Consider the following 24,467-nt stretch of genomic DNA (forward strand, 5'->3'; position numbering starts at 1 on the left):
ACCTTCGCAATGGCGTCGCAAACCGTCTTGCCACAGCACCCTGGCCAGACCAAGAGGGGCTCTGAGAGTGATAGCTCGCTGGACGAGATCGCCGAGCAGAAACAAAAGCTTTTCATCTCTGCGCTGGGAAAGCATGGAAAGCATAGCAAGGATCTCGACGACTCTGCTTCACCCAAGCGCTGGAAGAGCTTCTGGACTTCCTTCCGCTACCTCGCCAACCTGACGCCAAAGGAAGTAGATGACTTCATGGCATCCTATGTGATTTACAACCTGGATTGGGAGAACAAGCAGCAGATGACCGAGGTCTTGGGCCCTAACTACCAAGAAAAAGTTGGCGATTGCTTAAAGTCTTACTACGGAGTGCTCAACCATCTCTGCGCCTTGGGCGACGTCGAGAAAATGTATATCCCCCCTGGATGAGTCGCAAGGCCTCTGTTCTAGAGAACCAGATCCTCTATGAGCGCTCAATTGCACAAGATATCGGCCTGCGCGTTGGCGACAAGGTGTTGGATCTTGGCTGCGGGCGTGGGCGCGTTGCAGCGCATATGGCGCAGCACTCTGGCGCGCAAGTCACCGGTCTGAACATTGATCCCAATCAAGTCGCCCAGGCCAAGAGCTTCAATGAAGAGCGCGGTCTGCAAAACAACTTCATCCAGCAAGATTTCAACAGCCTCCCGCTACCCTTCGCCGACGAGAGCTTCGACGCCTTCTACCAGATCCAAGCGCTAAGTCTGTGCAAGGACTTGCCCGCACTCTTCCGCGAGATCTTCCGCGTGGTCAAGCCGGGATCCAAGATCTCGCTGCTGGACTGGATCAGTCTCCCCGCCTACGAGCCGAAGAACCCCGAACATGCCGAGCTCATGCGCCGCGTCAAGCCCTTGATCGGTGCCGTCGGCACCCCAACTCAAGAGAGTCTCGAGACCGCGCTGAAGCAAGCCGGCTTTGAGATTGTCAAGTCTGAGAATGCCAGTATCGACGGTTTGCAGGCTCCGCTGATCGATACCGTGGACTTGTACTTCCGTAGCCTGCGCCAGGTCATTCTTGCCTTTGTCAAGCTCCACATGCTCCCCCGTCACTTCAAGACTCTGATCAACCGCCTGTGTCTTGATGGCCAGGCTTTTGTTAAGATGGATAACATGCGCCTGGCGACCACGAGCTATAGCATCATTGCGCAGAAGCCTCGAGCTTAGTTTGTTGGCGAGGGAGGTCTTTCAACCAGCCAGCCTAATAAGGAAGCCCCGCCATCAAGGCAATGTTCTTCAAACTGACCACAAGGGACAATTAGTAGGGCAGAACCCGTCGCGGACTCAACCAGGTGCTCCCTACCGTTCATTCGCAACTTGACCGATCGTTTTGATCTTTCATTCATACAAATACCCATGTACAGTAATAAAAACCATAGAGGCTTTGGAGTTTTGGGTTGTTTTCTTTGAGTTTGGCCTTTCACATGTTCGCTCATTTCTCTTTTTGATACGAGGTTCACGTTGGAGCAAGGTTGGAGTCTTTTGTTTTGGAAAGAGTTAATGTCATTGTGTATATCTTCATCCTAGTATCCACCTAGCTTTTGTTTCTTAGTTCTTAGTTTTCGAAGTGATCTACAATGATGAACTTTGAAACCTCAATGCTCTTATTCGCGGCATCATGAAGAAGTGCGCTAGGAATAGGGGAAGAAAGGTGGCGAGGAAGTTATTCTCCCGCACCTGCAGGCAGGACTCCGATACTGTACCACTCTATGTCACATAGTGGATTCAATGACATTAAACTCAGGGCTCAATCATGGAAAGGTCGTCTCTGATATCACGCTCGGACCTATTGCGCTACTCACTTAGGATCATTTCCCGATATCGACCTAGCAATGCTGCTGTGACACATAGGCAAGGAGTTGTTAAAGTCACAACTCTCGTAATCAACTAGTAAGTCCATTTAAAAGGTCTAGAACCTTTAGATAAGCATGAGCTGGACGCCTGGTAAGCTTAGCCTTCTAACTTTGTTCAGCTGGGACCGGATCAAAGATGTATCCCCCGTCATCACCGTCCCTACATTCAAGAGATTTACCGAGAATCACGGGGGCTCGGAGAAAGGTATTTTGGAATTTACCGAGGAAGGCATATTCCTCCTGCCAGGTATGACGACTTTAGTTCCCCCTTGTGTCCGTAAAGTTTGTATAGTTCCATCAATGGAGTTTAGGGCATACAACATGTGGCCCGGAACGCTAGTCCTCTTCAGGAGATTTAGATACATCCTTGCCTCCACCGACGAGGGGCACCCTTTCTTCCGCCCTACGTTTCCCCCCTTCCCCTCTCCACACTACAAGAAATCCCTCAATATCGACGACCGAGGACTCAATCTACTACTTACGACTTTAATCTTGCCGCGATACTGGGAAATTCCACGCCTTCGTGCACGACAAGTCCCGCGGGGCATATCACATTGATAAACCAACCAGCCACCCCGCCTTTCCTCCACAAACCCTCGCCCAGTATCAATGTCTCCCCAACCTTCCTCAGTGACGGCGTTGTCTGCCCCCGGCAAGGTTCTGCTGACAGGCGGCTACCTCGTTCTCGACCGGGCCTACACAGGCACTGTATTCGCCCTCGATGCGCGCATCCACGTTGTCGTACAGCAGTTGAGGCGGGGACACCGCCGTGGACCTTCGGGGGCGAGTGCGGATGCAGAAGTTGGCAAGATTGAAGGAGAGGAACAGGAGGCTGAGCATACTGTCGTGGTGCGATCGCCACAATTCGTGGATGCGGTCTGGGAGTATGGTGTGCAACGATGTGAGAATGGTGGGGGTGTGAAGGTCATTCAGAAAGGCAATGGGTATAGTTTCCCCTCTCATTGCTCCGTTTACCCTTTGATTATAGTTGCTGACCTGTTCATATTGCTCATAGACCGCGCAATCCCTTCGTTGAGACCTCATTGAGCTACGCGTTGACCTACATCAGCTACGTCGCCGACTCCAAAGATTTCGGCTCCTTGTCGGTTACCATCCTGGCAGATAATGACTACTACTCTGAGACTGCTACGTCCAAGGGAGACGCAACGCAGGGACGCGCTGGACGCTTCGTCAACTTTGGCGTTCCCCTTCACGAAGCTCATAAGACAGGCCTGGGCTCATCGGCCGCACTCGTGACGGCTCTCGTCTCTTCCTTGGTGATCCACCGTACGATGCAAGCAGATGATCTTGGTGCCGGACGTGACAAGCTGCACAATCTGGCTCAAGCTGCACACTGCGCTGCTCAGGGCAAGGTTGGGTCTGGATTCGATGTGGCGGCTGCAGTATACGGATCATGCCTGTACAAGCGTTTCTCGCCTGCGATTTTAGAATCCGTTGGCGATGTGGGTACCGCCGGATTTGACGAGCGATTGTTTGCGATTGTCGAGGACGTGGACCCCAAGCACCCCTGGGATACCGAGTGCGTGGATTTCGGCATGCAGCTTCCACGCGGGATGCAGATGGTCCTGTGCGACGTTGAATGTGGTTCTCAGACGCCATCGATGGTGAAGAAGGTGCTGGAGTGGAGGAAAAACAACCGCCAGGAGGCTGATACTCTCTGGGGCAGTCTTCAGAATAACAATGAGCGATTGCGACAAGAATTGAAGCGCCTGGCCCAGCACCCGGACGCCAATGCGGATGATCAGTTCTCTGAAGTCGCAACTTTGATTCAGCGAACCCGCCATCTCATTCGTACTATGACCCGCCAGACGGGCGTTCCCATCGAGCCTAGCGTGCAAACCGAGCTGCTGGACAGCTTGACCGAGATCGATGGTGTCATTGGAGGCGTCGTACCCGGTGCAGGTGGTTACGATGCTATTGTGCTGCTTATCCGCGACGATCCCTCGGTTATCACGCGACTGAACGAGCGGTTTGAGAACTACCAGAGTGCAGTGGAAGACGACTTTGGCGGCAAGATTGGCAAGGTGCGACTGCTGGGCGTGCGGCACGGATCCGAAGGTGTGAAGAATGAAATGCTTGACCAGTATGCCGGCTGGGTCTAGGGGACCCCGTGGTTTACAATGTCTCGCTATCTGGGAGATGGCTCGGCAAGCCGGGCCTCGTCCAGCTCTCCGTGATTGACAAAGCTGCGCTGAGCCGCCAGCTCCCTACACCTCGGATCGGCATATTCGAGTGCTTCAAACGTATAAATTATTGCTCGAATCAAGGCTGGTCCTCTGTGAAATCGAAGGAGGCTTGACTCTGATGCCCATATTTTTCCACGAGTCCCATCCACCCCTTCCACTGTCTGTATCTATTTTATTATAGCGACTACCCCCGGCGGCATAAGTTACTAGTCATACTGGAGTTATTCTTATCTACTCCTCGCATTATCCTGAGCGACCCCTCACTGTGTGTGACCATAGTTCGTTTGTTGGGTGTCTCAGTCTGGCCTAGACTGATAGGGGTTAAAAAGCGTAGTCTTTCAATGGACGAGTATGAAATCATGGAATGGCTCGACCCATTAGCCTTGATTACGAGTGCAATGATACGAAAGTACGCCTATGGGATATGAGTGAGTCGGTGATGGTTGACGATGCGCGTAGCCTTTATAGACGGGCATACGCGTTTCAATACGGCAAATCTGACGGTCCTTATCTCTCACCAGGAAGTTGAAGCATCAAATACAAGCTTCGAGCGAATAGATGCTCGCTGAGATGTTCATGAATAAAGGAGATAGAGCCTTTGCCTGGTATAGGTCACTATTTTCGAACTCGCTAGCTATTGATGCCATAGTAGTCTCATTTTCCGTGTTAGTTCTTTCTTGGCTTCTCGGCAGGCTCCATAGTGCCTTTCCCCGGATCTTCCTTATCGTGCCTTTACCAGGACACAATGATGATGATGATGATCTGGGTCCTTGAACATCACTAATTTAATTCTCGTGGTAATCATCGTCACCTTTCGAGCCCTGCTTACTCGACTGTATCGATTGCTCACCGTTGCGGATTTTGTCGATTCTTCCAGGAGAACCCTTTTCTCCTCCCTCCCGACCCTGAAACTTCAACGTGAACCTAGAACCCTTTGGCCAACCTCAACCTCTCTAGTCTAGTGGTGCAACCTCTCCATTCATCTAAAATTTCACTTCTCCCCCTAATCTCTCATCCTAATCTCTACTTCCCTGTTTCATCTCTACAATATCCCCTGTAGAGGCCACCATTTCGTTAGCGACAGAGACTATTGCGCCTCCCGCTTAGGGTCGACTCCTCACGTCTGGACCGATCGTCCGTCCGCAACTCCTCTTCTCCTCTTTCCACCTCGTCTCTCCCTCCCTCGAACTGCTTCATTCTTCCATCCCCGTTGGTGCCCATCTTTCCCAGTCTTCCTTCGGGAAAGCTAATTGCCCACCCTACCATCGGGGCCACCGCTGCCATGTCTACCACCGATCACCCGGAGTCCGGGGTGCCCGACTCCAGCGACCATCACGAGTCGGGGGCCACCACGACTTCTCCGCAGAAGAGCTCCCAGCCCCAATCCTCCTCGACAGAGTCCCCCTCTGCCCTGGCCAACCCAGACCCGATCGCTGATGCACCGACATCGACGGCATCGGCGGGCCTTCAACAGTCTCCGTCTGGCGAAGACGCGGCCACTGCGCCCCAGCACCCCGCAACCGGTGGCGAAAGCGTCGCCCCTATGACAGCAACGACTAGCACCACCACGACCCCAGCCAACGACACCGCCAACGCCGTCGCACAGCCTCAAAATCTAGGCACGCCATCAATGGGGATTCAGGAGTCCAAGTCTGGTGCTGATCTTTCCTCGGACCAGTCGGAGGATATCTCAGGGAAGGAGGTTGAGGATGCGGGTCCATCGCTGGCCATCACGTTGCTGCTGACGACGGGATCGCGGCACCCGTTCACGATCGATGGGAAGTATCTGCGCAAGCAGTCAGTCAATGTTGAGAATGATGATCCCTTCGCGATGAGCGTTTATACGCTGAAGGAATTGATTTGGCGGGAGTGGCGATCGGGTGAGTTTGTTCAACTGTGGGATAAGAAACGGGCTGATGTTAACTGTGGCTGTAGATTGGGAAACCCGTCCTTCGTCGCCGAGCTCCATCCGTCTGATCTCATTTGGAAAGTTGTTAGATGACAAGTCCCCTCTGTCTGGTAAGAACCCTCAGTCTGACGGTCATGATATCGTGATATGACCAACAGGTAATCATATGCTGAATCCACCCTCCACAGACTCGAAATTCAGCGCAGACCACCCGAATGTCGTACATATGACCGTCAAACCGCAAGAAGTGGTTGACGAAGAAGATGCCAAGGGTGCAAAGGCGCACTTGAACCGTGACCGTGACCCGAGTGAACGCAGCCCCGGCTGTCGCTGCGTTATCCTATAAACGAGACTCCCAATTGTCTCTAGGGGAGCATGCCATACTTCATTTATATATATCTCGATCGTGACGGCGCTCTTGATATCTTACTCGACTCTCCGCTGCACATCACCTTTGATCGTTTCGGGCCCTACACTAGCCACCATCTGGCCTCGTGGCATCTCGACATACCCTGCCCGGACGCAGGATGAACATCGACACGGTCTGGCCGTCTCTGTTAAGGCTTATTCAATTACAGTCTGTCTAGCTGTTCCTGCGACCCGCTGCATTTTTGCCCACAACATCTGCTTCAGTCTTCTCTGATTCTCGATGGGTTTTCACCTTGCCCTTACCTCTCTTCTGTCTCACACTCTCATTCGCCTTGCCCTGTCCTTCCTATCTATCTATCTATATACCCACCATCCGATCCCTTATTCTCTGTTCTATCCTCTCGATCTTCTTGCCATTTTTCTTTTCCCCCTTTGTCTTTTTCCTCCCGTGTCTATCTTCTGAATGGCTTCTCTTGGGATTTTGTGTATCTACGAACGTGCCTGCTCTCCATTTGTTGGTTTGGTTTGGTTTCTGATCATTTTCTCATCTTGATTGTCTGCTTCTCGTAGTGTACATGCTTTTGTCGCACTGGTACATAATTAAACCATAACGAGATCTTGCTTTTGATTGGTAACTCGTATTCGCTTGGCTTCTATGTCTACACGTTGATTAGATGTAGATGAGCGTAGAAGACGTGGATCTAAGGGTTAGATTGAACTGGGAGCATTTATGGGAGCAACTACACTTCGGTATTTACCTGTACATATGAAAGCAGCGTGGAGATATACGGTGTTCCTTTCCCAGTAATCTATCGCTCTATCATTGATATCTCAAAGGGCGACACAGGAAAAGTAGAAATGGAACTAGTGTATTCGAAACATGGCGAGCAGGGGATACTGGGACATATTCAACGATGAAACGAAACGTTAAAATTAATTCATCCAAGTCTATGAGTCTCTTAGCAGAAGTCCATCTTCAGCCTCTTCTCCATCTCGTCGTGGAACGAAGGCGGTTCCCGAAGATCGTCGCCTGGATAAAGCAAAAAGGGATTCCAGTTAGCCAAACACGTCACTCAATAGATAGGGTCATATTGGACAGCAAGTCCCGAATTCGATATCAACCGCCAAAATGGAATAGTGAACAACTTACCCTGGAACACATCCTCCCAACCAATCTCCGTATCCCGTCCACCCAGCACAAGAATATCCTCATGCACATTACCACCCTTCATGCCCCCCAAAACCGCAGGCCGGAACGTACCATCCCGCACGATCTTGAGCTCCATACCCCGACGCACAGGCTCGGCAATACCATACGCCCGACGAAGAGACTCCATCTTCATCGAGTCTTGGGTTGCGCGCCAGGCTAGCAGGCGGGCCTCGAGCGGGTGTGTCGAGGCCGGGACGTCTGCGGCGGATGGGTTGTTGGTCGAGGAGGCGGTTGCGGTGGCGGGGAGGGTGAGCTTGTTGCGGAGGGTGTCTGGGAGACCTGGGGCGGAGGGGGCGCCCTTTGAGAGGTGGCTGGCATTGTGTGTGGTTTGTTGGCGGGCGGAGGTGTTGGTGGTTGAGGTGCGGTTGCCGCTGGGGGGTGCGATGCGGAGGGACTGGAGGTGGTTAGTGGTTGTTTGGTTGATTAATGAGGGGGTGATGGTTGATTGAGTGGGTAGGGATGGATCGAGCGGCTCGAGATTCAATAGATGCTATAGCTGCTATTGATGATGGTAAAGGGAATGGTGTGTTGGGGATAGGCTCTCTTGACGGCGAGCATTGCATGGACCGGAGAGTGAAGTCCACGTCCATAGCTTGATGACGCACCATTATGACGGGTATGAGGTTGATTCAGGGGATCCTTCAGCTGGATTGGCAAGTGAATATGAGAATTCTTGAGATTGACAAGGTTGCAAAGAAGAAGGAGAAGAAGCAAGTAGGTTTGGAAGGTGATGACTGAAATGCGGAGGACGACGGGCATCAGGCAGAGAGCAGCAGCGCGTCCAGCTCCTCCGGCCACCCACAGAGCCCAACAGCGCAGTTCCCGGTGCATGTCACGTGCTCTCCCAATTCCACTCTCAAATCATCGGACAAGTTAAGAGACTCAGAGGAAAATCCACCACCAACAACCCCAACCACACCAATGCCTCAATTAATCTCACCACTAGCCCTCCGGGCCCTACGGACACTCATCCACCGTCCAACCACATCATCAACACCCCTCCGCACCCTCACAACCACCTCAACCAGCGTCTTCCGCCGCGCAGCACCAACCCCAATCACCAACCGGTTCACCTTCACCCCAATCCTCCGCACCCAAGCCGCCGCAGCCCTCACCCGCCAATTCTCCAGCTCCCCCATCATCCGCGCAACCTACAACCAAGTCCGCCGCGGCTGCCGCAGCGGTCAGCGCGCGCGCCGAGGCCGCTCCCCAGCATTGAAGAACCACCCCTCGCTGAAGGGCGTCTGCGTCAAGACGGGTATCACCAAGCCCAAGAAGCCCAATTCGGGTGAGCGCAAGGTGGCCAGAGTCCGGTTGAGTTCGGGCAAGGTTGTTAGCGCCATTATCCCCGGCGAGGGTCATAATATCCAGCAGCACAGTGTTGTGCAGGTTCGCGGTGGTAGGGCGCAGGATTGTCCTGGTGTGAAGTACCATTTGGTTCGTGGTGCTATGGATTTGGTAAGTGTTTAGTTTATACACCCTTTATTTCCCTTGGGATTGTGTATGAGGTGATTGAGGCTGACGGATTGTTGTAGGGTGGTGTTGGAAGCCGTGTGTCCAGTCGCTCCAAGTATGGCACGAAGAAGCCTAAGAGCAACTAATGGACTGGAATGGTCTGTGTAGGATAAATGTGTGCTTGGGGCTGTAAGCATACTGGTATTCGGGGTGTGCAGTCTCGAGTTAAGCTCAAATCTGCTTGTTCGGTAGAGACCGTGCCCCTTGAAAAGAGCGGCATCATATGTTTATTTTATTTTCTACACTGGTGTATTTATGCAGGAGCCTTTGTTGTCATTTATTGTATTACATGTACTATTATGAAGTGATTTGATTATCTCTACCTTGTCGAGTCCTCTTCTTTTAAGGTTGTTCAAGTAGACCGTGGCCTTCGTACACTACAAAAGATAACCTTATGTATGAAGTAAGGAATCATGTAGGACAAAAGCCAGTGTTCGTAGTCCTTTCGAATTGGAGTATGTCAAAATTAGAAATGATATAAAGAATCGTTGCTCATCCTGTGTGGAAATCCTCTTGAACTCCGGTGACCGATGCAACCAACTTCAGAGAAGAAGAGGATCAAAATGAAGGGTGAAAAAGAAAAGGGGAAACACGCTGCCGACAATCAAGATAGTAACACATAGCAGCCATCAGACCTGTAAAAGCCGCCGAGTAAGGAAACGTGTATAAGGGGAAGGGGCCGCTCAAACAGTAATCCTGCGTCTTCCAATTCAAGTTCAAGTTATGGCAGACGACATCGCAGGAGGGACTAGGTTGGGATATCTTTTTTTTTGTTTTCGCCAAAAGAACATCAACCGTGGCAATCGTAGCGGATATCTCACGCAGTTGCCTGATTTTCTCGTCTTCACTTTTCGCTCACTGAGCGGTACTTGTAAGTGCCGCGACACACTTGGACAAAGTCAACCACTGATTCGATCACCAGCCGCAGCCCCTGCATTACTCTCCCACGTGCACGTTGACTGGCTAGCAAAATCATTGCACCGATTAGACACAGGACAACTACATAGCGACCAAGCGCAAGGAGTCAATCTTCCTTGTCCCAGCCATCGGGCTTTTCAAGGTCGTTGACCTGGAACCACCGGTTGGTGCCTGGAAGAATGCATTAGCAACGACGGTTTCTCGAGTCTGGGGGATGGAGCATGGATTCTTACAAGAATAGCCCTTCCAGTCAAAGTTCTCCTCGGGCTTGCAATGGCAGCGCAGGTCCAGCCTCGTCTGCTCATCGCTCGGGCAATGGGTGAAGGGTACGTGGTAGTAGGCGATCTCGTTGAAGAAGTGAATCTGCTCCTTCTTGAGCATGGTGGCCGCGGCGATCGAGTGGACTGGGGCATCACCCCATCGCTCATAGAAGAAGCCGCCATCCTGATCCAGAGAAGAGAAGTAGTCCATGTACGCCTTGGAGCGCAGCCACTCTAGACTGCCGATCTCAAAGTTGGACCACTGTGAATTGGGGGTTAGCTGTCGAACACTGAAGATACTGATGTATAGGGATTAACATACGAAGTGGCACTTGTTGTAGGTCTCACCGCCATCCTCACTGATAAACTCCATGGCGTTGCCACTAGGAATGTGCTCCGGGTGGCTCTTCATGAACTTCTTCGCGCTATCCCAAAGAGTGGGGATGGTATCAATGTATTCGTACAGACTGATGACGAAGCTGTACTTCTTGTCGTTCTCCTTCATGAAGCGGAATGGATCGTGGCCGATGTCACAGTAGAGCTCGATGCTGGGCTCCACGCGCCAGTAGTACTCGTAGTTCATCATCAATGGGTGGCGGAAGAAGAAGCCAGACTCGTAGCGGCACATATGGCGATAGCTCTCTGAATCACCGTAGATGATCTTCTTGCGACCCATCTCCTCTCGCACCTCCCTGGCCTTGTCCTGATCAATCCAGTCCGGATAGGACCAATGCTCTTCGGGAATTTTGCCATAGTGGGTAGTGCCGGAGGCCAGCGACGTGGTGAGTTTCTTGAAGTCGTCATCAAACTCCTTATCGTTCAGGAAGACCCAGTCGTAGTTGTAGTTGCGATTGAAGCGGTCCTCGACGGCTCGGATGGACTTGGCGATCTCCCAAATGTCGGAGTTGCGGGCGAGGGTGACGAATGTCGCATTGACCCGCTCGGTGCTGTTCGTCCCGACGTTTTGCGGTTTTTCTGAATTGAAATCGTTGTAGGAGGGTTGAGGGCGAGGGAAAGAGGCGGCGCTGGGCAAGCGGAAGGAGGATCGAGAGATTATGTAGAAGACGGCCAATCCCTGTGGGGGCGATGGTTAGCGCCACTGCGATTTCATACGATTTTCAACGGTCGCGAATGAAGAGAGTGCTGGCGGTAGACCGATTCACCACTTACCACGACGGCGAACACCAGGTACCGAATATATCGCGCGGAGACAGACATTGTGGCGAGTGGGGAGGAAGAAAGGCCTTGCGGAGCAGGCAGAGGTAACAAGTGGATGGGATACAACCAGGCCAGCGGAGATGCGGCCTATCCTTTTTTGAGGTCCTCAGTGAAGAGTGATAAACATTCACTGATGGAGAGGGGCAGATGTAGATGGAAAAGGAAGAATGAAAAACACGAGAAAGAATGGTGTTTAGGGGAGTAAGTGGAGGAGGAGGGAAATTAGATAGGCGACTGGCCAGGCCACGCAAGACAATGGCGACAACCGCTTTCAGCCGTGTGCTTTCACGGAATGCGAGACATCCGGACCGTTTTAGGGGGGGGGAACGGGTGGGAGGAGAACGAAAATTGACAGTACTTTGGGTCTTGGAGGGGATCGAAAACCAATTGTGTTTTACGATTTGAAGCCCGAGACTTGGATGATGCAAATCCCCATCTGGCCCGTGGCGATCTACCGTACGTCCGTACTATCAACCGCATAAAATCATCGGCAGGGCGGACTCCTGGAGCTTAACAAGGGGCATCATGGGCAAAAGAAGTTCCCGCCAATCAGGACCGCCGGGTATACAGTATTATGGTGCATAGTCCAATTGAAAAACAACAAATAACTACCGAGTCAAGAGTGAATACCTTTTGAAACCCCATGATTAAGTTAGCTGTTATGCAGTGATGTTCCATAAGTCTTCGTCCACCCTCCTCCTACCGCCTAGTCTTCCGCTTTCAGTGTAAGCTTGACTAGTCTATAACTTGTCATAAATGAGACTTTAGTTTTGTTTACGATGAAATTTATTCAAATTCTAGCTTTGGTCTCTATCTATCTCCTTGGAATCATGAAATTTGGGTAAGTAATGCAGAAAGCAGTACGATGATTTGACCGGCAGAATATTATGTCATCACCAGGTGGACGAAGACTTATGGGACACCACTGTACGGTGGGGGCTCGTATTCAAAGTTCATAGAATACAGTATGAAACAGAGACCCTGTCACTAAGAATAAATCCGACACGATCTGACAGCTCTCCTTGCGCCGTGATCCTGTACCAAGTTGGTTAGCTCTGACTACTCCGTACAAACTGGCCAGTTGATCAACCTCCGCCTTGGCAGATCTCATCGATGCCTGAGGCTGCCATCCCTCCAGAACTTCCCACCTCACCTTCTTCCCCCACCACCAGCCGATCTCGCCTTCCCTCCTCATCCCTTCCCCTCTTTCCCCCATCCTCTGATCCCACCTGGCATCTGGCCAAAGAAGCATGTCTTTCTTTGGCTTCGATACCACCCTCCCCCGGGACCGCCAACAAGGTGGCCCGGCCAGGGGGTTCTTCGAGAACCCGGATCCCTTCGCGGAGGGTGCTCGTGCGCAAGCACTGGAGGATGACAATGGGTGAGCTATCACAAGACGCAATTCCGACCAAAAGCGCAAGACACTAACTCTCATGACTAGAATTGACTTTGAGGATACCTACGACGGTCTCGGTGACCAGCTCGACGATGATCAGGATGCCTTCAACGACGACACCTTTGGCGGTGCAGACGCTGGACCTAGCACTGGTGCCGTTGGGCGAGACTTTGACTTTTTCGGCACCACCGCTAAGGTCGCTGATGTCATTGGCGAGGAGCAAGTTCGCTATGCCCTGCAGAACCCCTCTGCGGCTCCGTTGGACGCCCAGCAGAAAGCTGCAGCCCCAGCCCCGACGACGACAGCTGCCACCACCACCAAGCGCACTGGATATGAGAAGTATTCGGAACCGGGATACATTCCCGATCTGCAGGCCAAATCGAGCGTTTGGGGCGTCTCCCAGAAGAAGCCTGAGCCGATTCCAGCTGCCAGCCGGAGGCCGATGATGAGCTTGGAGGAGGTCGAGGCTCAAATGCGCCAGCGATCCCAGCCTACCGCGACGATGCCCTCCCATTCAATTCCCCAGCACCTGGTCGAACCGTCCTACCTGCAACCACCGCAATATTCACAAGGCGTTCCCGAGGGCTTCCCCGCAGTTCCCCCCGAGTACTTGCGAGCTGCCCTCGAGAAAGGTGTCCTCCCCCCGGGCATGCCTGGTCTCCCTCCCGGTATCCCAGAGCTGCATGGCGCCCCTGTCATGTCTGGACCTCCACCGATGCACCTTCAGCAAGGCCAAATTCCTCCCCAGAACCTGCCTCCTCAGGGTCACCGTCATGCCGCTCCACCCCAAGGCCCGCGTCAACCGCAGCAGCAGCAGATGCCGCCACCGCCGTCGGCCCGAGGACCCAACGGTGGACTGCCGGTTATCACCAACCCGCAGCAACTTATGCATCTCACAGAGGAGCAGCGCAATGCTTATCTGGTGGAGGACGCTAAGCGGGCCAAGCGCAATCACAAGATCTTCCTTCTTTCCCGCGGCAATGGTTTGATGACACCCCAGGATAAAAACTTTATCACTCGGATTCAGCTGCAGCAACTAGTGGCGGCCGCTGGAAACGTGGCCGACGCCGATCCGGAGGCTGTTCTGGCGGAAGACTTCTACTACCAAGTTTATAGCCAGATTCGCGGCGCACCACGCCAGCACCCACACCAGCCTCTGGGTCACTTTGCTCAGACCTATCTCCTGCAAACCGGAAACCGGCTCGGTGGACATGGGAACAGGAGGGCATTCCAGAGTGCCGATAACCACATGCAACGCATGCAGCAGCAGGTCCAACGCGCTGTCGAGGCAGCCAAGGCCAAGCCGAAGAACAAGCAGCTCATCATCGAGGGTAGCTTGGGTAAGATTTCCTTCAGCAACGCCAAGGCCCCTAAACACATGCTCAACATCAAACGGCCTGATAGCTCCGAGGGCCCTCGGCCAAAGAAGGTGCAATCAGACCTCAGCCTCAGCGACCGGAAATCCATTCTTACCAACATTGAGAGCGTGTACAGTGCCCTAATGGCTATGGAGGACATGGAGCGTACTATGCCGCCTCCCCCTGAGGAAGGTGATGCTGATGCCATCCAGGTGCATATGGAATGGCGGCAGAAGGTCCACTCGCTGAACCAAAAGTTGTGGCGAGCCCTCAAGGTCATGGAACCTATTGTTCCCAACTCGACCACCCCACACCCCTTCATCGCATTCTTGTCGTACCCCAAGGGCAAGAAGGCCATTCCTCGCATCTTCCGCCACATTGACCAAGAGCAACGTGTCACCATTCTGACCATGATTGTGGTCCACCTGGACAGCCTGGATGTGGTACGTCTCGCGCAACCCGGACCAGGTGAAGCTCAGCCTTCCATCGCGGTGCGCGAGTCTATTGACCTCTTCTCGCTGGCTGTGATGCCCAGCTTGCTTGGTTACGTGAATGAAGCACCCTTTAACATCATTATCGGTCTGTTGGGTCTGGTGATTGCCCAGACGCATGTGCAATCCGTGGCTCGTACCAAGGTCGGCCTGGGCATTCTGACCATGCTACTCAGCCGTGCAGAGATTGTCAAGGAAGCTGGTCAGGCTGCCGAGCGGGACTGGCAACAGTGGGTAGAGAAGTTCAACGTTCTCTTCGACACCCTGGAGCCGACGCTCGCCGACATCTTCCCTGGCGCGATCAACACTGGTGATGACATGTATGTGTGGCAGTTCCTGGCCGCCGTGGGTATTGGTGCTAGCCCCGAGCAGCAGCAGCGCCTTGTGATTGCTGTCAAGTGAGTGACTCCCCACATGAATCTGCGATATCGCTTTGCTAACCTGATTGCGTTTAGGGATCGTGTGATGGAGACTGTGGGCTACAGCAAGACTCTGCCAGCCGACATGGCCAGCCAGCGGTTGGGCAATGTCAACTTGTTTATGCGGGCCATTGGTCTGGATGTGGAACTCCTTGGTTAAACCGGCACTGTAATATCACCGGGAGGCTTTTTGTGCGGGTTTCCCTCTCCTCGAGTTGCACTCTTGTAGCCCACGGTCGTGGGTTCATGCATCCCTTTGGGGGGCTTCCGTGGGATGATTGTCCTTTGACTGGACTGGACCGGACCTTGTATTACTGGACCGTCCTCTCGAGAGCTTTGCAGACATGTCACCATTTGGATGTGTTAATACTCCCTCTCCACCGCGCAACGTTGCTGAAACGCACACCGGCGCCGACTGTACTCGAGAGTTCTTGAGTCGGATGTCCCCCACACAATAATCCGGGGGGCATCTCGACATGCTTTGGCTGGCGCCAACCAAAAATACTTGACCGGGCTGCTTATTTTTTCTATGCCCCGAACCTCGAGCATCTCTGTGTTCTTTATTTTCTTTCTCATACCAATTCCATTTTTTTTTTGACTCTACCTTTTCTTTCTCACCGCATTGTGGAGGGGGAAAAGCTTGATATATGGGCAATGTGTGCCATTGTGCAATGACATGGTGCCCAGGGGCTGTTCTTCAGCTGGTATGGTCTAGCAAGCGTCTCTCGTGTGTTCAACTAGTTTCTCGATGAGCTGGATATCGTTGATAATTCATGCTCCTCCCGATCTCCTTGGTCGGAAGGGTTTAATTGTACATTTCCACCTTCAAGATTCCCAATTTAGTAATTTTAGCCAATGTCCAAGGTGATGGAACATGGAATGCTTCCACCGGCCAAAACCGGGACACCTTCCAACGGCCACACAGGAGGCGAACCAGTGCACCACTCGGGCCACGTACTGGGGGGCCCAGCGGGAAGTTTGGCGGGTCTAACTGACCCGGTCCTGCTGAGCCTAATTGGACCCTGGCCGGGGATGGACCCAACCGGGCCTCTGATTCGGCAATGCCAGGTATGCCCCTCGGTGGGACAAGAGGACCCGCACGGTCCGGAGATGAAGAGTTTATACTTGGAACTTGACAGTTGGCTTTTTTGGTGGAGGCTGGTTCGTCGGCGAATTTTCTTCGATGCCGCCTACTTTAAACTCGAGAGAGAACGAGGTCAGTGTCATACTTGGGCTCAGAATGGACTATATAGACGGAGAAGAGGGGTCCATCCATGGAGTGTACCCGACACTTCGCCCGACACTTCGCCCGATCCGGGAGCGAGAATTGAGTTACACTACAACGATCGTCTATTTCCGAGAACTCATAAGTTGAGCAGGAGTCGGTGTACACCGCCGCCAGGACGATCTGTGATCTGCACGTTGGTCCATCATTTCCAAATTCCCTGGGTTCGTTCATCTTTTTATTCAGTGTGACCCGAGTCTGTCGCAGAGAGAGTGCTGCAGGTTTCAGAGATAGCAGCCATTGCGCCATACTACAAAATCAGTAGATACTAAAATTGGGGTTATATGCAAGAACCATATACTACTAGAGTCAAAATCCCCCAGTATAGGTAGGACTCTGTATATTATTCTGAGGCTGGTCTGGCCGCGTAAGATGGAAATATGACGGAGATGGCTCGACTTGTCCTGCCCCACTTTCTCTCTCCTTTTGGCTGTTTAGGCCTTTCCCCTTAAAAAGCTGCCCCTCCTCCGTAGCCTTCTCCTCCCCTCCTCTCGTCCTCTTCAATCCCCTCAATTCCTCTTCCCTTTCTCTCTATACCCTTCTATTCATCATGCCTGCTGGTTCAGTTCTTGTCGCCGGGTGAGTTTCCTGCATTCCTGCATTCCTGCATCTCCATCGCCATCTCCATCCCCCGCCCCCGCCATCCTAGCCCCATTGCGAATTCCCCAGCTAATGAACCCGCTAGTGGTACCGGCTACATTGGCTCCTTCACCACCCTCGCCTTGCTCGAGGCCGGCTACAAGGTCGTTGTCGCTGACAACCTGTACAACTCCTCCGCCGAGGCCCTCAACCGCGTCGAGGCTATCTGCGGCAAGAAGGCCGCGTTCGTCCAGCTCGACGTCACTGAGGAGAATGGCTTCGACAAGGTCTTCGAGGCCCACCCCGACATCGACAGTGTCATTCACTTTGCTGCCCTGAAGGTGCGTCCATGATCACACCATACCAAATCCGAAATCCCCAATCCCCAATCCGGCGCCATTGTCAAGTACTCCAAACTGACACTATCTATAAACCAGGCCGTTGGCGAGTCTGGCGAGAAGCCCCTGGACTACTACATGGTCAACGTCTACGGCACCATCAACCTCCTCCGCTCGATGGTCAAGCACAACGTCACCAACATCGTCTTCTCCAGCTCTGCCACCGTCTACGGCGATGCCACCCGCTTCCCTAACATGATCCCCATCCCCGAGGAGTGCCCCCTGGGCCCCACCAACCCCTACGGTAACACCAAGTTCGCCGTCGAGAACGCCATCACCGACGTGATCAACGCCCAGCGCAACAACGCCACCAAGGCCGGCAACGAGGCCGAGGCCAAGAAGTGGAACGGCGCTCTCCTGCGCTACTTCAACCCCGCCGGTGCCCACCCCTCCGGCATCATGGGCGAGGACCCCCAGGGCGTCCCTTACAACCTGCTCCCCCTGCTTGCCCAGGTCGCCACCGGCAAGCGCGAGAAGCTCCTCGTCTTCGGCGACGACTACGCCTCGCACGACGGCACCGCCATCCGCGACTACATTCACATCCTCGACTTGGCTGACGGCCACCTCAAGGCTCTCAACTACCTGCGCGAGCACAACCCCGGTGTCCGTGCCTGGAACTTGGGTACCGGCAAGGGCTCCACCGTCTACGAGATGATCAAGGCCTTCTCCGCTGCCGTCGGCCGCGACCTGCCTTACGAGGTGGCCCCCCGCCGCGCCGGTGATGTCCTCAACCTCACTGCCAACGCTACCCGTGCTAACAACGAGCTCGGCTGGACCCCCAAGTACACTCTTGAGAATGCTTGTGAGGATCTCTGGCGCTGGACTAAGAACAACCCTCAGGGTTACCGCCAGCAGCCTCCTGCGGAGCTGCTTGCGGCCCTGAAGAAGTAAGGGGTTGCTGGTATGGGGTCAGTCGCTTTCGTTTTACTGATGAGCTTGGAATTTTGCTTAAAAGTATCTTTTGTTGAGATATTTGTGCGTGGACATAGAAAGTATTTATGGTAGAATACATGAAACGAATTTCCTTTTTCGCTATATATTTGCTTTTGTAGCCGGGAATGACTCGGAGTTGGACAGATTGAGTACGAAGTAAGCACCTTAATTGCAAGATTCACAAGATGGAAAGTGATGCCAACGTTAATGGCCATAGGGAGTTTCTAGATCTGAGTATAGGTATATGGACCTCTTGAAGACTTGACCGACCTACTCGATAATAGGCTGTTTTTGGTAAATCACAGCGTAAGACACAGAAGATCATCTATAAAAAGGCACCACGGCATCATGCATTGGAATGTATATAACCAGAATCGAAACGCCTCCCATGAGATCCAACCCAACCCGATCTATACACATACACACTAACTCTCAGAACGAGACGTCGTCTCCTCTGGAATCATCTAATTCTTATTCCCCTTCCGACTCCTCCTCGACCCAGCACTTTTCTCCTTCCCCGAAGCCGTCTCCTTCCTCTCCTTCTTCTCCTCCGCCGCTTCCCTCTCCTTCTTCGCAATCGCCCGTCTCACAGCGCCGTCCTTTTCTGCCTCCTCAATCTGCTTCTCGCTAAACTCCCACAACCGCTTCCCCACGTCCTCGTCGCGTACATCTCGTCGCGCGCAGTCTACCTCCCGACACTCTTTGATCATCCAGCCGCCCTCGCCGCGCGAGTAGGTCTCTTCCATCAAGGCGTAGAGTATACTCTGCGCGCCTTGTTGCGGTGATTTGAGAATCAGACACCACAGTGGCCAGGTGAGGAGGTACAGGAGCAGGCCCCAGAGGGAACCACCGGTGAGCCAGCGGCGTGTTCCCGGGGTGCGGGAGACACCTGGATCGACGATGAGGACACGCGTGCAGGGTGGGAGGCCGTCTGGTCGAGCGTAGGCGTTTAGATGGCGTTGGAAGGAGTGGGCGAAAGTCATGAGGGCGAATTTGCTAAGGCCGTAGATACCCTTTTTCGACGCGGGGGGTGTAGACTTGGTCTTGGATTTATTCTTCGCAGACGTCGTGGCTGTGGAAGCGTCATTCCCGCGCTTCACAATGTCTAGATCGAAATTAGCCCCGATGTAGCTCGAGCACGTTGCAAAGACGACCCGGACATCGCGGTGGGCCGGCTGCACGCGCAGTGCGGGACTGAGGATGCTGAGGAGGTGGAAATTGGCGAGGTAGTTGATCTGCCATTCCTCGTCGATACCGTCCGTGGTGTTCTTGCGTGCACTGGAGGGTACGGCCACGCCGCCGCAGAGGACTACCGCGTCGAGGCGGCGAGGTGGGTTGTTGTCAATCCATTTTGTGGCGAAGGTGCGGATCGAGTGTAAAGATGAGAGGTCTACTTGTTCGGCGTAGATGAGTTGGCTGCCGGTTGTGCGGCGCAGGTCTTCGATGTATTCGACGAGGAAGAGGTCGGAGGGAGGTTGCTTGGTGAGGATGATGACTTGGGCGCCGCGGGAAGCTAGTTCTTGGACGACGGAAGCTCCTATGCCAGATGTACCGCCCTAATAATATATATTTTAGCGGGTGGAATTTAGAGGCTCACTCGGTGGGAACACGTACTGTCACCATCACCACCTTGGAATGCATCAACCGCTCGGAGGTGTTGCGTGCTCCGCCAAAGTAGTACTTCAGCGCGGCGAGCAGGAGAAGCCACGGTGCTGTCTTGATGACAGTCCAGGCATATGGAATTGAGCCAATGCCCTCTTGAATTCCCTGGGCGATGATGGGAATGGGCATGATGGGCGGGCGTAGATTGGACAAAACATAGAGAGAGGAGGAGAAAAAGGCGTGGAGCTGTCCGGAGAGTACGTGGCTTATCGCCCCTTATCGCCCTCTTATCGAACTTATCGACACAGACCATTGCGGCGTCTCGTCTTGGCTTACCAGAAAGCTTTCGTCTTTCAACTTTCTCCATTATAATGCGCCCACCATGTCCAGCTTCCAAGAGGAAGATGAAGAGGACTACTATCTCCCGCTACAAGATCAACGTGTCTTTGGCGCGGGTATACGTCGTAAACGTGTACCCTTCGTGCGATCATCCGAGCATGAGCTCAGCACGATAAACTTAGCACGCCCCTCTACACCTTCGGGCCCGAGTGTCGCAGACACATACCTCTCGATCGTGCTCAAAAAGCCGAATACAAGTACATCGCCGAGTACGCCCAAAGATCGAGAGACATCACCTCCAGTGCGCGCCACAAGTTCCGCGCCGCCTACATCAGAAGCCGTCTTCCCGCCGCCACCTGCTCCTACATCGCAGACCCAATCCCAAGACCACTGTGAAATATGCAACCTCCCATTATCCTTGGAGACCGGATCAGACACCAACACAGATACCCCGACCTCCCGACCCCACGAGGCCTCCCTTGCCCATCAAGTCTGCCTGCAACACTCACATCCACCCTCACATCTCGACCGGACTCGTGCCGGCTTGCGCTACCTCTCCCACTACGGATGGGACCCCGATAGTCGTCTGGGCCTTGGTGCATCAGGACGTGAAGGTATCCGAGAACCCTTGAAAGGGCGGATCAAACATGACACTACGGGGTTGGGGGCGGGCCTGGATGCAGACGGAGATCGGATACGTGTGCCACCTCCACCCCCGAAGAAAGTGGAAAAGTTGAATGCGAAGCAGGCACGAAAGGGTGCGCTTGAGGCTAGGAAGAGGGGGAGAGAAGCTCAGGAATATGTTTTTCCAGAGTGATGAGGTGTTGAAGTATCTTGGGGAGGAAGCGTGAAGTACGCAGAGGCTATGAATTACAGCGATGGAGTATGTATGTGAGCTACATGATTATGATACCCATTGATAGAGGATACAGCAGGAAAAACGTTGATTCATACGAATGGTCTTACCGACGACCTTCAATGGATTCACATGATCTATCCAACTACGAAGCCTCGCTGAAGAAACGATTCTTCGGTCTCTCAAGGCCGAAATGCTCCCGCAGCGTCGAGCCCGTGTACTCCTTGCGGAACAAGTCTCGGCGCTGCAGCTCTGGAATCAATCTGTCTGTTACCTCATCCAGTCCCTGCGGCAGGAAAGGAAATGTACAGGTGAAACCATCGGACGCTTCCTCTTTCAACCACGTCTCCATTTCTTCGGCAATGTCACTCGGCGACCCGAGGAAGGCAAGCCCAGAGAAGCCACCAAATCGCTGTGCCAATTGTCGAACCGTCAAGTTCTCCTGCTTAGCCAGCCTCTCGGCGCCTTCCCTACTCGTCTTGCTTGCGTTCGTCTCGGGCAAATCTGTGGGCAAGGGTCCATCCGGATCAAAGGTGCTCGCATCCACCCCAAGAACAATGGACAAGGACGCAATGGCGCTGTCATAATGCACCAGACTATCCAACTTGAGTCTCTTCTCCTGCGCCTGCTGCTTGCTGTCCGCAACGATGATCAGCGCCGCAGGCAGGATCTTCAACTCCTCCCTCTTCCGTCCAGCCTTCTCTACCCGGCCCTTGATATCCGCATACAACGCCTTCGCAGACTCAATATCCTTCGGACTGCAAAACACCACCTCGGCCGTCTCCGCAGCCAACTGCCGCCCAGGCTCACTTTGTCCAGCCTGAACAATAACAGGCCAACCCTGAGGTGGTCTCGCAATATTCAACGGACCGCGCACCTTCAATTCATCCCCCTCATGGTTCAACACATGCATCTTCTCCGGATCAAAGTACTGTCCCGTCTCGACATCCCGCGTAAACGCATCATCCGCAAAACTATCCCACAACCCCGTGACAACGTCGTAGAACTCGCGCGCCCGTTTATATCTATCCCCATGAGCCATATGCTCATCAAACCCAAAATTATGACTCGACTCCGGGTTACCCGTGGTAACAATATTCCACGCCGCCCGCCCACCGCTCAAATGGTCCAGACTCGCGAATCGCCGCGCAACATGGTACGGCGCATCATACGTCGTGCTAGCCGTGGCCGCGAGCCCGATTTTTTCCGTCACCGCTGCGAGCGCGGAAAGGAGGGTGAATGGCTCGAAGGATGTCACTGTGTGGCTGCGCTTGAGTGCCTCGACAGGCATGTTTAGGACAGCGAGGTGGTCGGCCATGAAGAAGGCGTCGAATTTGGCGGCTTCGAGCTTTTGCGCGAATTGCACTATGTGCTTGAAGTTGAAGTTGGCGTCTGGGTAGGAGCCTGGGTATCGCCAGGCTCCGGTGTGTAGAGAGACTGGTCGCATGAATGCTGTGAGGTGTAGCTGGCGGCTGGGTTGGGAGTCTGCCATTTTGAGTCTGGTTGGAGTAGTGTAGATGGAGGTTTCGGTGTCTAATTCTATACAGACATGGAGGCAGATTTAGAAATTCAAAACACAGATCAGAACTTTATACCCCGCTGTTTGTAGCTTCATGATTATCGGATTTATAATCCCATTTATAATCCTCGGCGTTGAAGTAGGATATGGCGTGCTGCTGCAGGCGGCTGGCGCAACATCTCACCAGTGGTTGAACTTTAAGGATGACGAGGAGCTCCCTCTATGTTATGATCTAGACTAACCTTCTTACAATTAGTCGTCAAAGTAAGTTTTACATTTTCGGAACCTTGCAAGCACACATACAGTGGGATCCCATAAGTTTGAAACACCGAAAAGGGTTCAAAATCATCTCGACAGTCATAATATCAATACAAACTGACAGATATCCATTTTCCTGAGCCATCTAGAGACGTTTCGAAAGACTTTTAGAAAGATCTTTAGCAAGAGGGAAAGTTGAAGCTTATCTAGCTGGGCCTCTTTCGCGGTCTCTAGATTCTGATTTTTGAACTGCCAGTAGCTATACATTGTATTCACATGAAGGCTTACGTTTTTATCACTCTATATTGCAACCAATCTCGAGTCTGAACAGACGCCTTACTCCTCCAGCGGGAATCCATATCCAACCATCATGGCCGGCTCATCAATGTTGTTGTGTTGGTAGCTATATGAGAATCAGCAAAATGTCATCTTGGTCATCATATCCACAGGGATTAGGGGGAGTATAGTACCTCAGGACACCAACCGCGCCAGGGTCAAGCATCAAGGAAAGAGGGAATTCCATGGGATATCCGAGCCAGCGCTTGGTAAAAGCACGGAGCAGATGGCCATGAGCAACGAGTACAACATCGCAATGCTTCTCGCCGTGCATGTTACCACGGTGAATGTCATGTATCTCTGCAATGAGATTGTCAATACGGTCGGTGACTTCTTGCGCAGATCTATAGAGAATGCATCAGTTTACTCCCCTTCAAAGCAGATACACAGATGCAATCATATGCTCCCAGAGCTCTATGAAATTAGCAGGGATTGGGATGGACCACTTACTCTCCACCCTCACAGCCATCACGCCAAATATCCCACGGCTTCTCAGTATCCAAACCATGCTCCTTCCGCAGAGCTCGAATCTCCTTCGTCAACAGACCCTCATACAGACCGTAATCCCATTCAGCAAGTCTCTCAGTCTCACTGATCTTCTGTGCATTCTTCATCGCCTGCTGATCTGCCTCGGAAAAGGCAATCTGGAAGGTCTGCATCGCGCGCTTGCGCGGACTAATGTACACATGTGCCAGGTGAGCCGGGTCAATCAGCTTGCCGGCTCCGACAATCGTCTTGCCGGAGGCGCGGACTTGTTTCTGGCCATCTTCTGTGAGATCCAGTTCGGTTTTACCGGTGTACTGGCCGCTCTTAGACCAGATGGTTTGCCCTAGGCTGGTGTTAGAAGTGGCGGGATGGAAGCTAATACTGCGAGCCGTACGTACCGTGTCGGTAGAGGAAGACACGGGGGGTACCGGCGTCCTTGTCAGGCATTGTGATTATATCCTTTTGATTGCAATTGAAGTCCCAAGATAGTTGTAGCCAACTGATTGGGGAAGTGGCGGGTCCGCGGGTGGGCAAAAGATGAAAAAGAGAAACCCCGCGCCGCCAATCGGGCCTTCACCGGTGCCCGCTACGAGTTCGTTGGTAGGAAACCCTACCCAATCGAGACCTAGAGGATTATTCTGTGCTTTCTATACATGGAAAGAGTAAATTTTGTTCTCTATGTATAAGATAGATCATCCCATACCACTCAGTGAAACTCCAATTTTCTCTG

At 52.9% G+C, this 24,467-nt stretch overlaps 12 protein-coding genes across 12 annotated transcripts; 7 read left to right on the forward strand and 5 right to left on the reverse strand.

Moving 5' to 3' along the window:
- Window positions 1–9: 9 nt before the first annotated feature.
- N7458_012028 (class I SAM-dependent methyltransferase) lies at window positions 10–1,190 on the forward strand (the record flags this gene model as incomplete). The annotated part of the gene is made up of 2 exons (XM_056915410.1): window positions 10–401; window positions 422–1,190. The coding sequence occupies 2 exons, from the start codon at window positions 10–12 to the stop codon at window positions 1,188–1,190; spliced, it is 1,161 nt and encodes a 386-aa protein (XP_056760164.1).
- Window positions 1,191–2,485: 1,295 nt separating this feature from the next.
- On the forward strand, window positions 2,486–3,999 carry erg8 (phosphomevalonate kinase; the record flags this gene model as incomplete). Its single annotated transcript, XM_056915411.1, has 2 exons — window positions 2,486–2,820; window positions 2,892–3,999. The coding sequence occupies 2 exons, from the start codon at window positions 2,486–2,488 to the stop codon at window positions 3,997–3,999; spliced, it is 1,443 nt and encodes a 480-aa protein (XP_056760165.1).
- Window positions 4,000–5,365: 1,366 nt separating this feature from the next.
- Window positions 5,366–6,338, forward strand: N7458_012030 (uncharacterized protein; the record flags this gene model as incomplete). The annotated part of the gene is made up of 3 exons (XM_056915412.1): window positions 5,366–5,963; window positions 6,019–6,102; window positions 6,151–6,338. 3 exons carry the CDS (start codon window positions 5,366–5,368, stop codon window positions 6,336–6,338), a joined length of 870 nt encoding a protein of 289 aa, XP_056760166.1.
- Window positions 6,339–7,320: 982 nt separating this feature from the next.
- Window positions 7,321–8,179, reverse strand: N7458_012031 (proteasome maturation protein; the record flags this gene model as incomplete). The annotated part of the gene is made up of 3 exons (XM_056915413.1): window positions 7,321–7,391; window positions 7,512–7,965; window positions 8,177–8,179. 3 exons carry the CDS (start codon window positions 8,177–8,179, stop codon window positions 7,321–7,323), a joined length of 528 nt encoding a protein of 175 aa, XP_056760167.1.
- Window positions 8,180–8,492: 313 nt separating this feature from the next.
- On the forward strand, window positions 8,493–9,172 carry N7458_012032 (mitochondrial 37S ribosomal protein uS12m; the record flags this gene model as incomplete). Its single annotated transcript, XM_056915414.1, has 2 exons — window positions 8,493–9,029; window positions 9,107–9,172. The coding sequence occupies 2 exons, from the start codon at window positions 8,493–8,495 to the stop codon at window positions 9,170–9,172; spliced, it is 603 nt and encodes a 200-aa protein (XP_056760168.1).
- A 938-nt stretch (window positions 9,173–10,110) lies between these two features.
- On the reverse strand, window positions 10,111–11,482 carry N7458_012033 (glycosyltransferase family 15 protein; the record flags this gene model as incomplete). The annotated part of the gene is made up of 4 exons (XM_056915415.1): window positions 10,111–10,175; window positions 10,238–10,526; window positions 10,587–11,339; window positions 11,435–11,482. The coding sequence occupies 4 exons, from the start codon at window positions 11,480–11,482 to the stop codon at window positions 10,111–10,113; spliced, it is 1,155 nt and encodes a 384-aa protein (XP_056760169.1).
- A 1,250-nt stretch (window positions 11,483–12,732) lies between these two features.
- Window positions 12,733–15,306, forward strand: N7458_012034 (deadenylation-dependent mRNA-decapping factor PAT1; the record flags this gene model as incomplete). The annotated part of the gene is made up of 3 exons (XM_056915416.1): window positions 12,733–12,863; window positions 12,924–15,125; window positions 15,183–15,306. The coding sequence occupies 3 exons, from the start codon at window positions 12,733–12,735 to the stop codon at window positions 15,304–15,306; spliced, it is 2,457 nt and encodes an 818-aa protein (XP_056760170.1).
- A 1,675-nt stretch (window positions 15,307–16,981) lies between these two features.
- On the forward strand, window positions 16,982–18,299 carry N7458_012035 (NAD-dependent epimerase/dehydratase family protein; the record flags this gene model as incomplete). The annotated part of the gene is made up of 3 exons (XM_056915417.1): window positions 16,982–17,010; window positions 17,117–17,351; window positions 17,448–18,299. The coding sequence occupies 3 exons, from the start codon at window positions 16,982–16,984 to the stop codon at window positions 18,297–18,299; spliced, it is 1,116 nt and encodes a 371-aa protein (XP_056760171.1).
- Window positions 18,300–18,805: 506 nt separating this feature from the next.
- N7458_012036 (putative oxidoreductase) lies at window positions 18,806–20,132 on the reverse strand (the record flags this gene model as incomplete). Its single annotated transcript, XM_056915418.1, has 2 exons — window positions 18,806–19,897; window positions 19,956–20,132. The coding sequence occupies 2 exons, from the start codon at window positions 20,130–20,132 to the stop codon at window positions 18,806–18,808; spliced, it is 1,269 nt and encodes a 422-aa protein (XP_056760172.1).
- A 193-nt stretch (window positions 20,133–20,325) lies between these two features.
- N7458_012037 (putative G-patch domain protein) lies at window positions 20,326–21,099 on the forward strand (the record flags this gene model as incomplete). The annotated part of the gene is made up of 1 exon (XM_056915419.1): window positions 20,326–21,099. One exon carries the CDS (start codon window positions 20,326–20,328, stop codon window positions 21,097–21,099), a length of 774 nt encoding a protein of 257 aa, XP_056760173.1.
- Window positions 21,100–21,283: 184 nt separating this feature from the next.
- Window positions 21,284–22,630, reverse strand: N7458_012038 (LLM class flavin-dependent oxidoreductase; the record flags this gene model as incomplete). Its single annotated transcript, XM_056915420.1, has 1 exon — window positions 21,284–22,630. The coding sequence occupies one exon, from the start codon at window positions 22,628–22,630 to the stop codon at window positions 21,284–21,286; it is 1,347 nt and encodes a 448-aa protein (XP_056760174.1).
- A 621-nt stretch (window positions 22,631–23,251) lies between these two features.
- N7458_012039 (histidine phosphatase family protein) lies at window positions 23,252–24,184 on the reverse strand (the record flags this gene model as incomplete). The annotated part of the gene is made up of 4 exons (XM_056915421.1): window positions 23,252–23,318; window positions 23,386–23,595; window positions 23,702–24,080; window positions 24,136–24,184. 4 exons carry the CDS (start codon window positions 24,182–24,184, stop codon window positions 23,252–23,254), a joined length of 705 nt encoding a protein of 234 aa, XP_056760175.1.
- Between the last annotated feature and the right edge of the window lie 283 nt (window positions 24,185–24,467).

Source organism: Penicillium daleae (assembly GCF_028827525.1).
Source record: "Penicillium daleae strain IBT 16125 chromosome Unknown utg000009l_segment0_segment0, whole genome shotgun sequence".
In the NCBI taxonomy this organism is placed as follows: domain Eukaryota; kingdom Fungi; phylum Ascomycota; class Eurotiomycetes; order Eurotiales; family Aspergillaceae; genus Penicillium; species Penicillium daleae.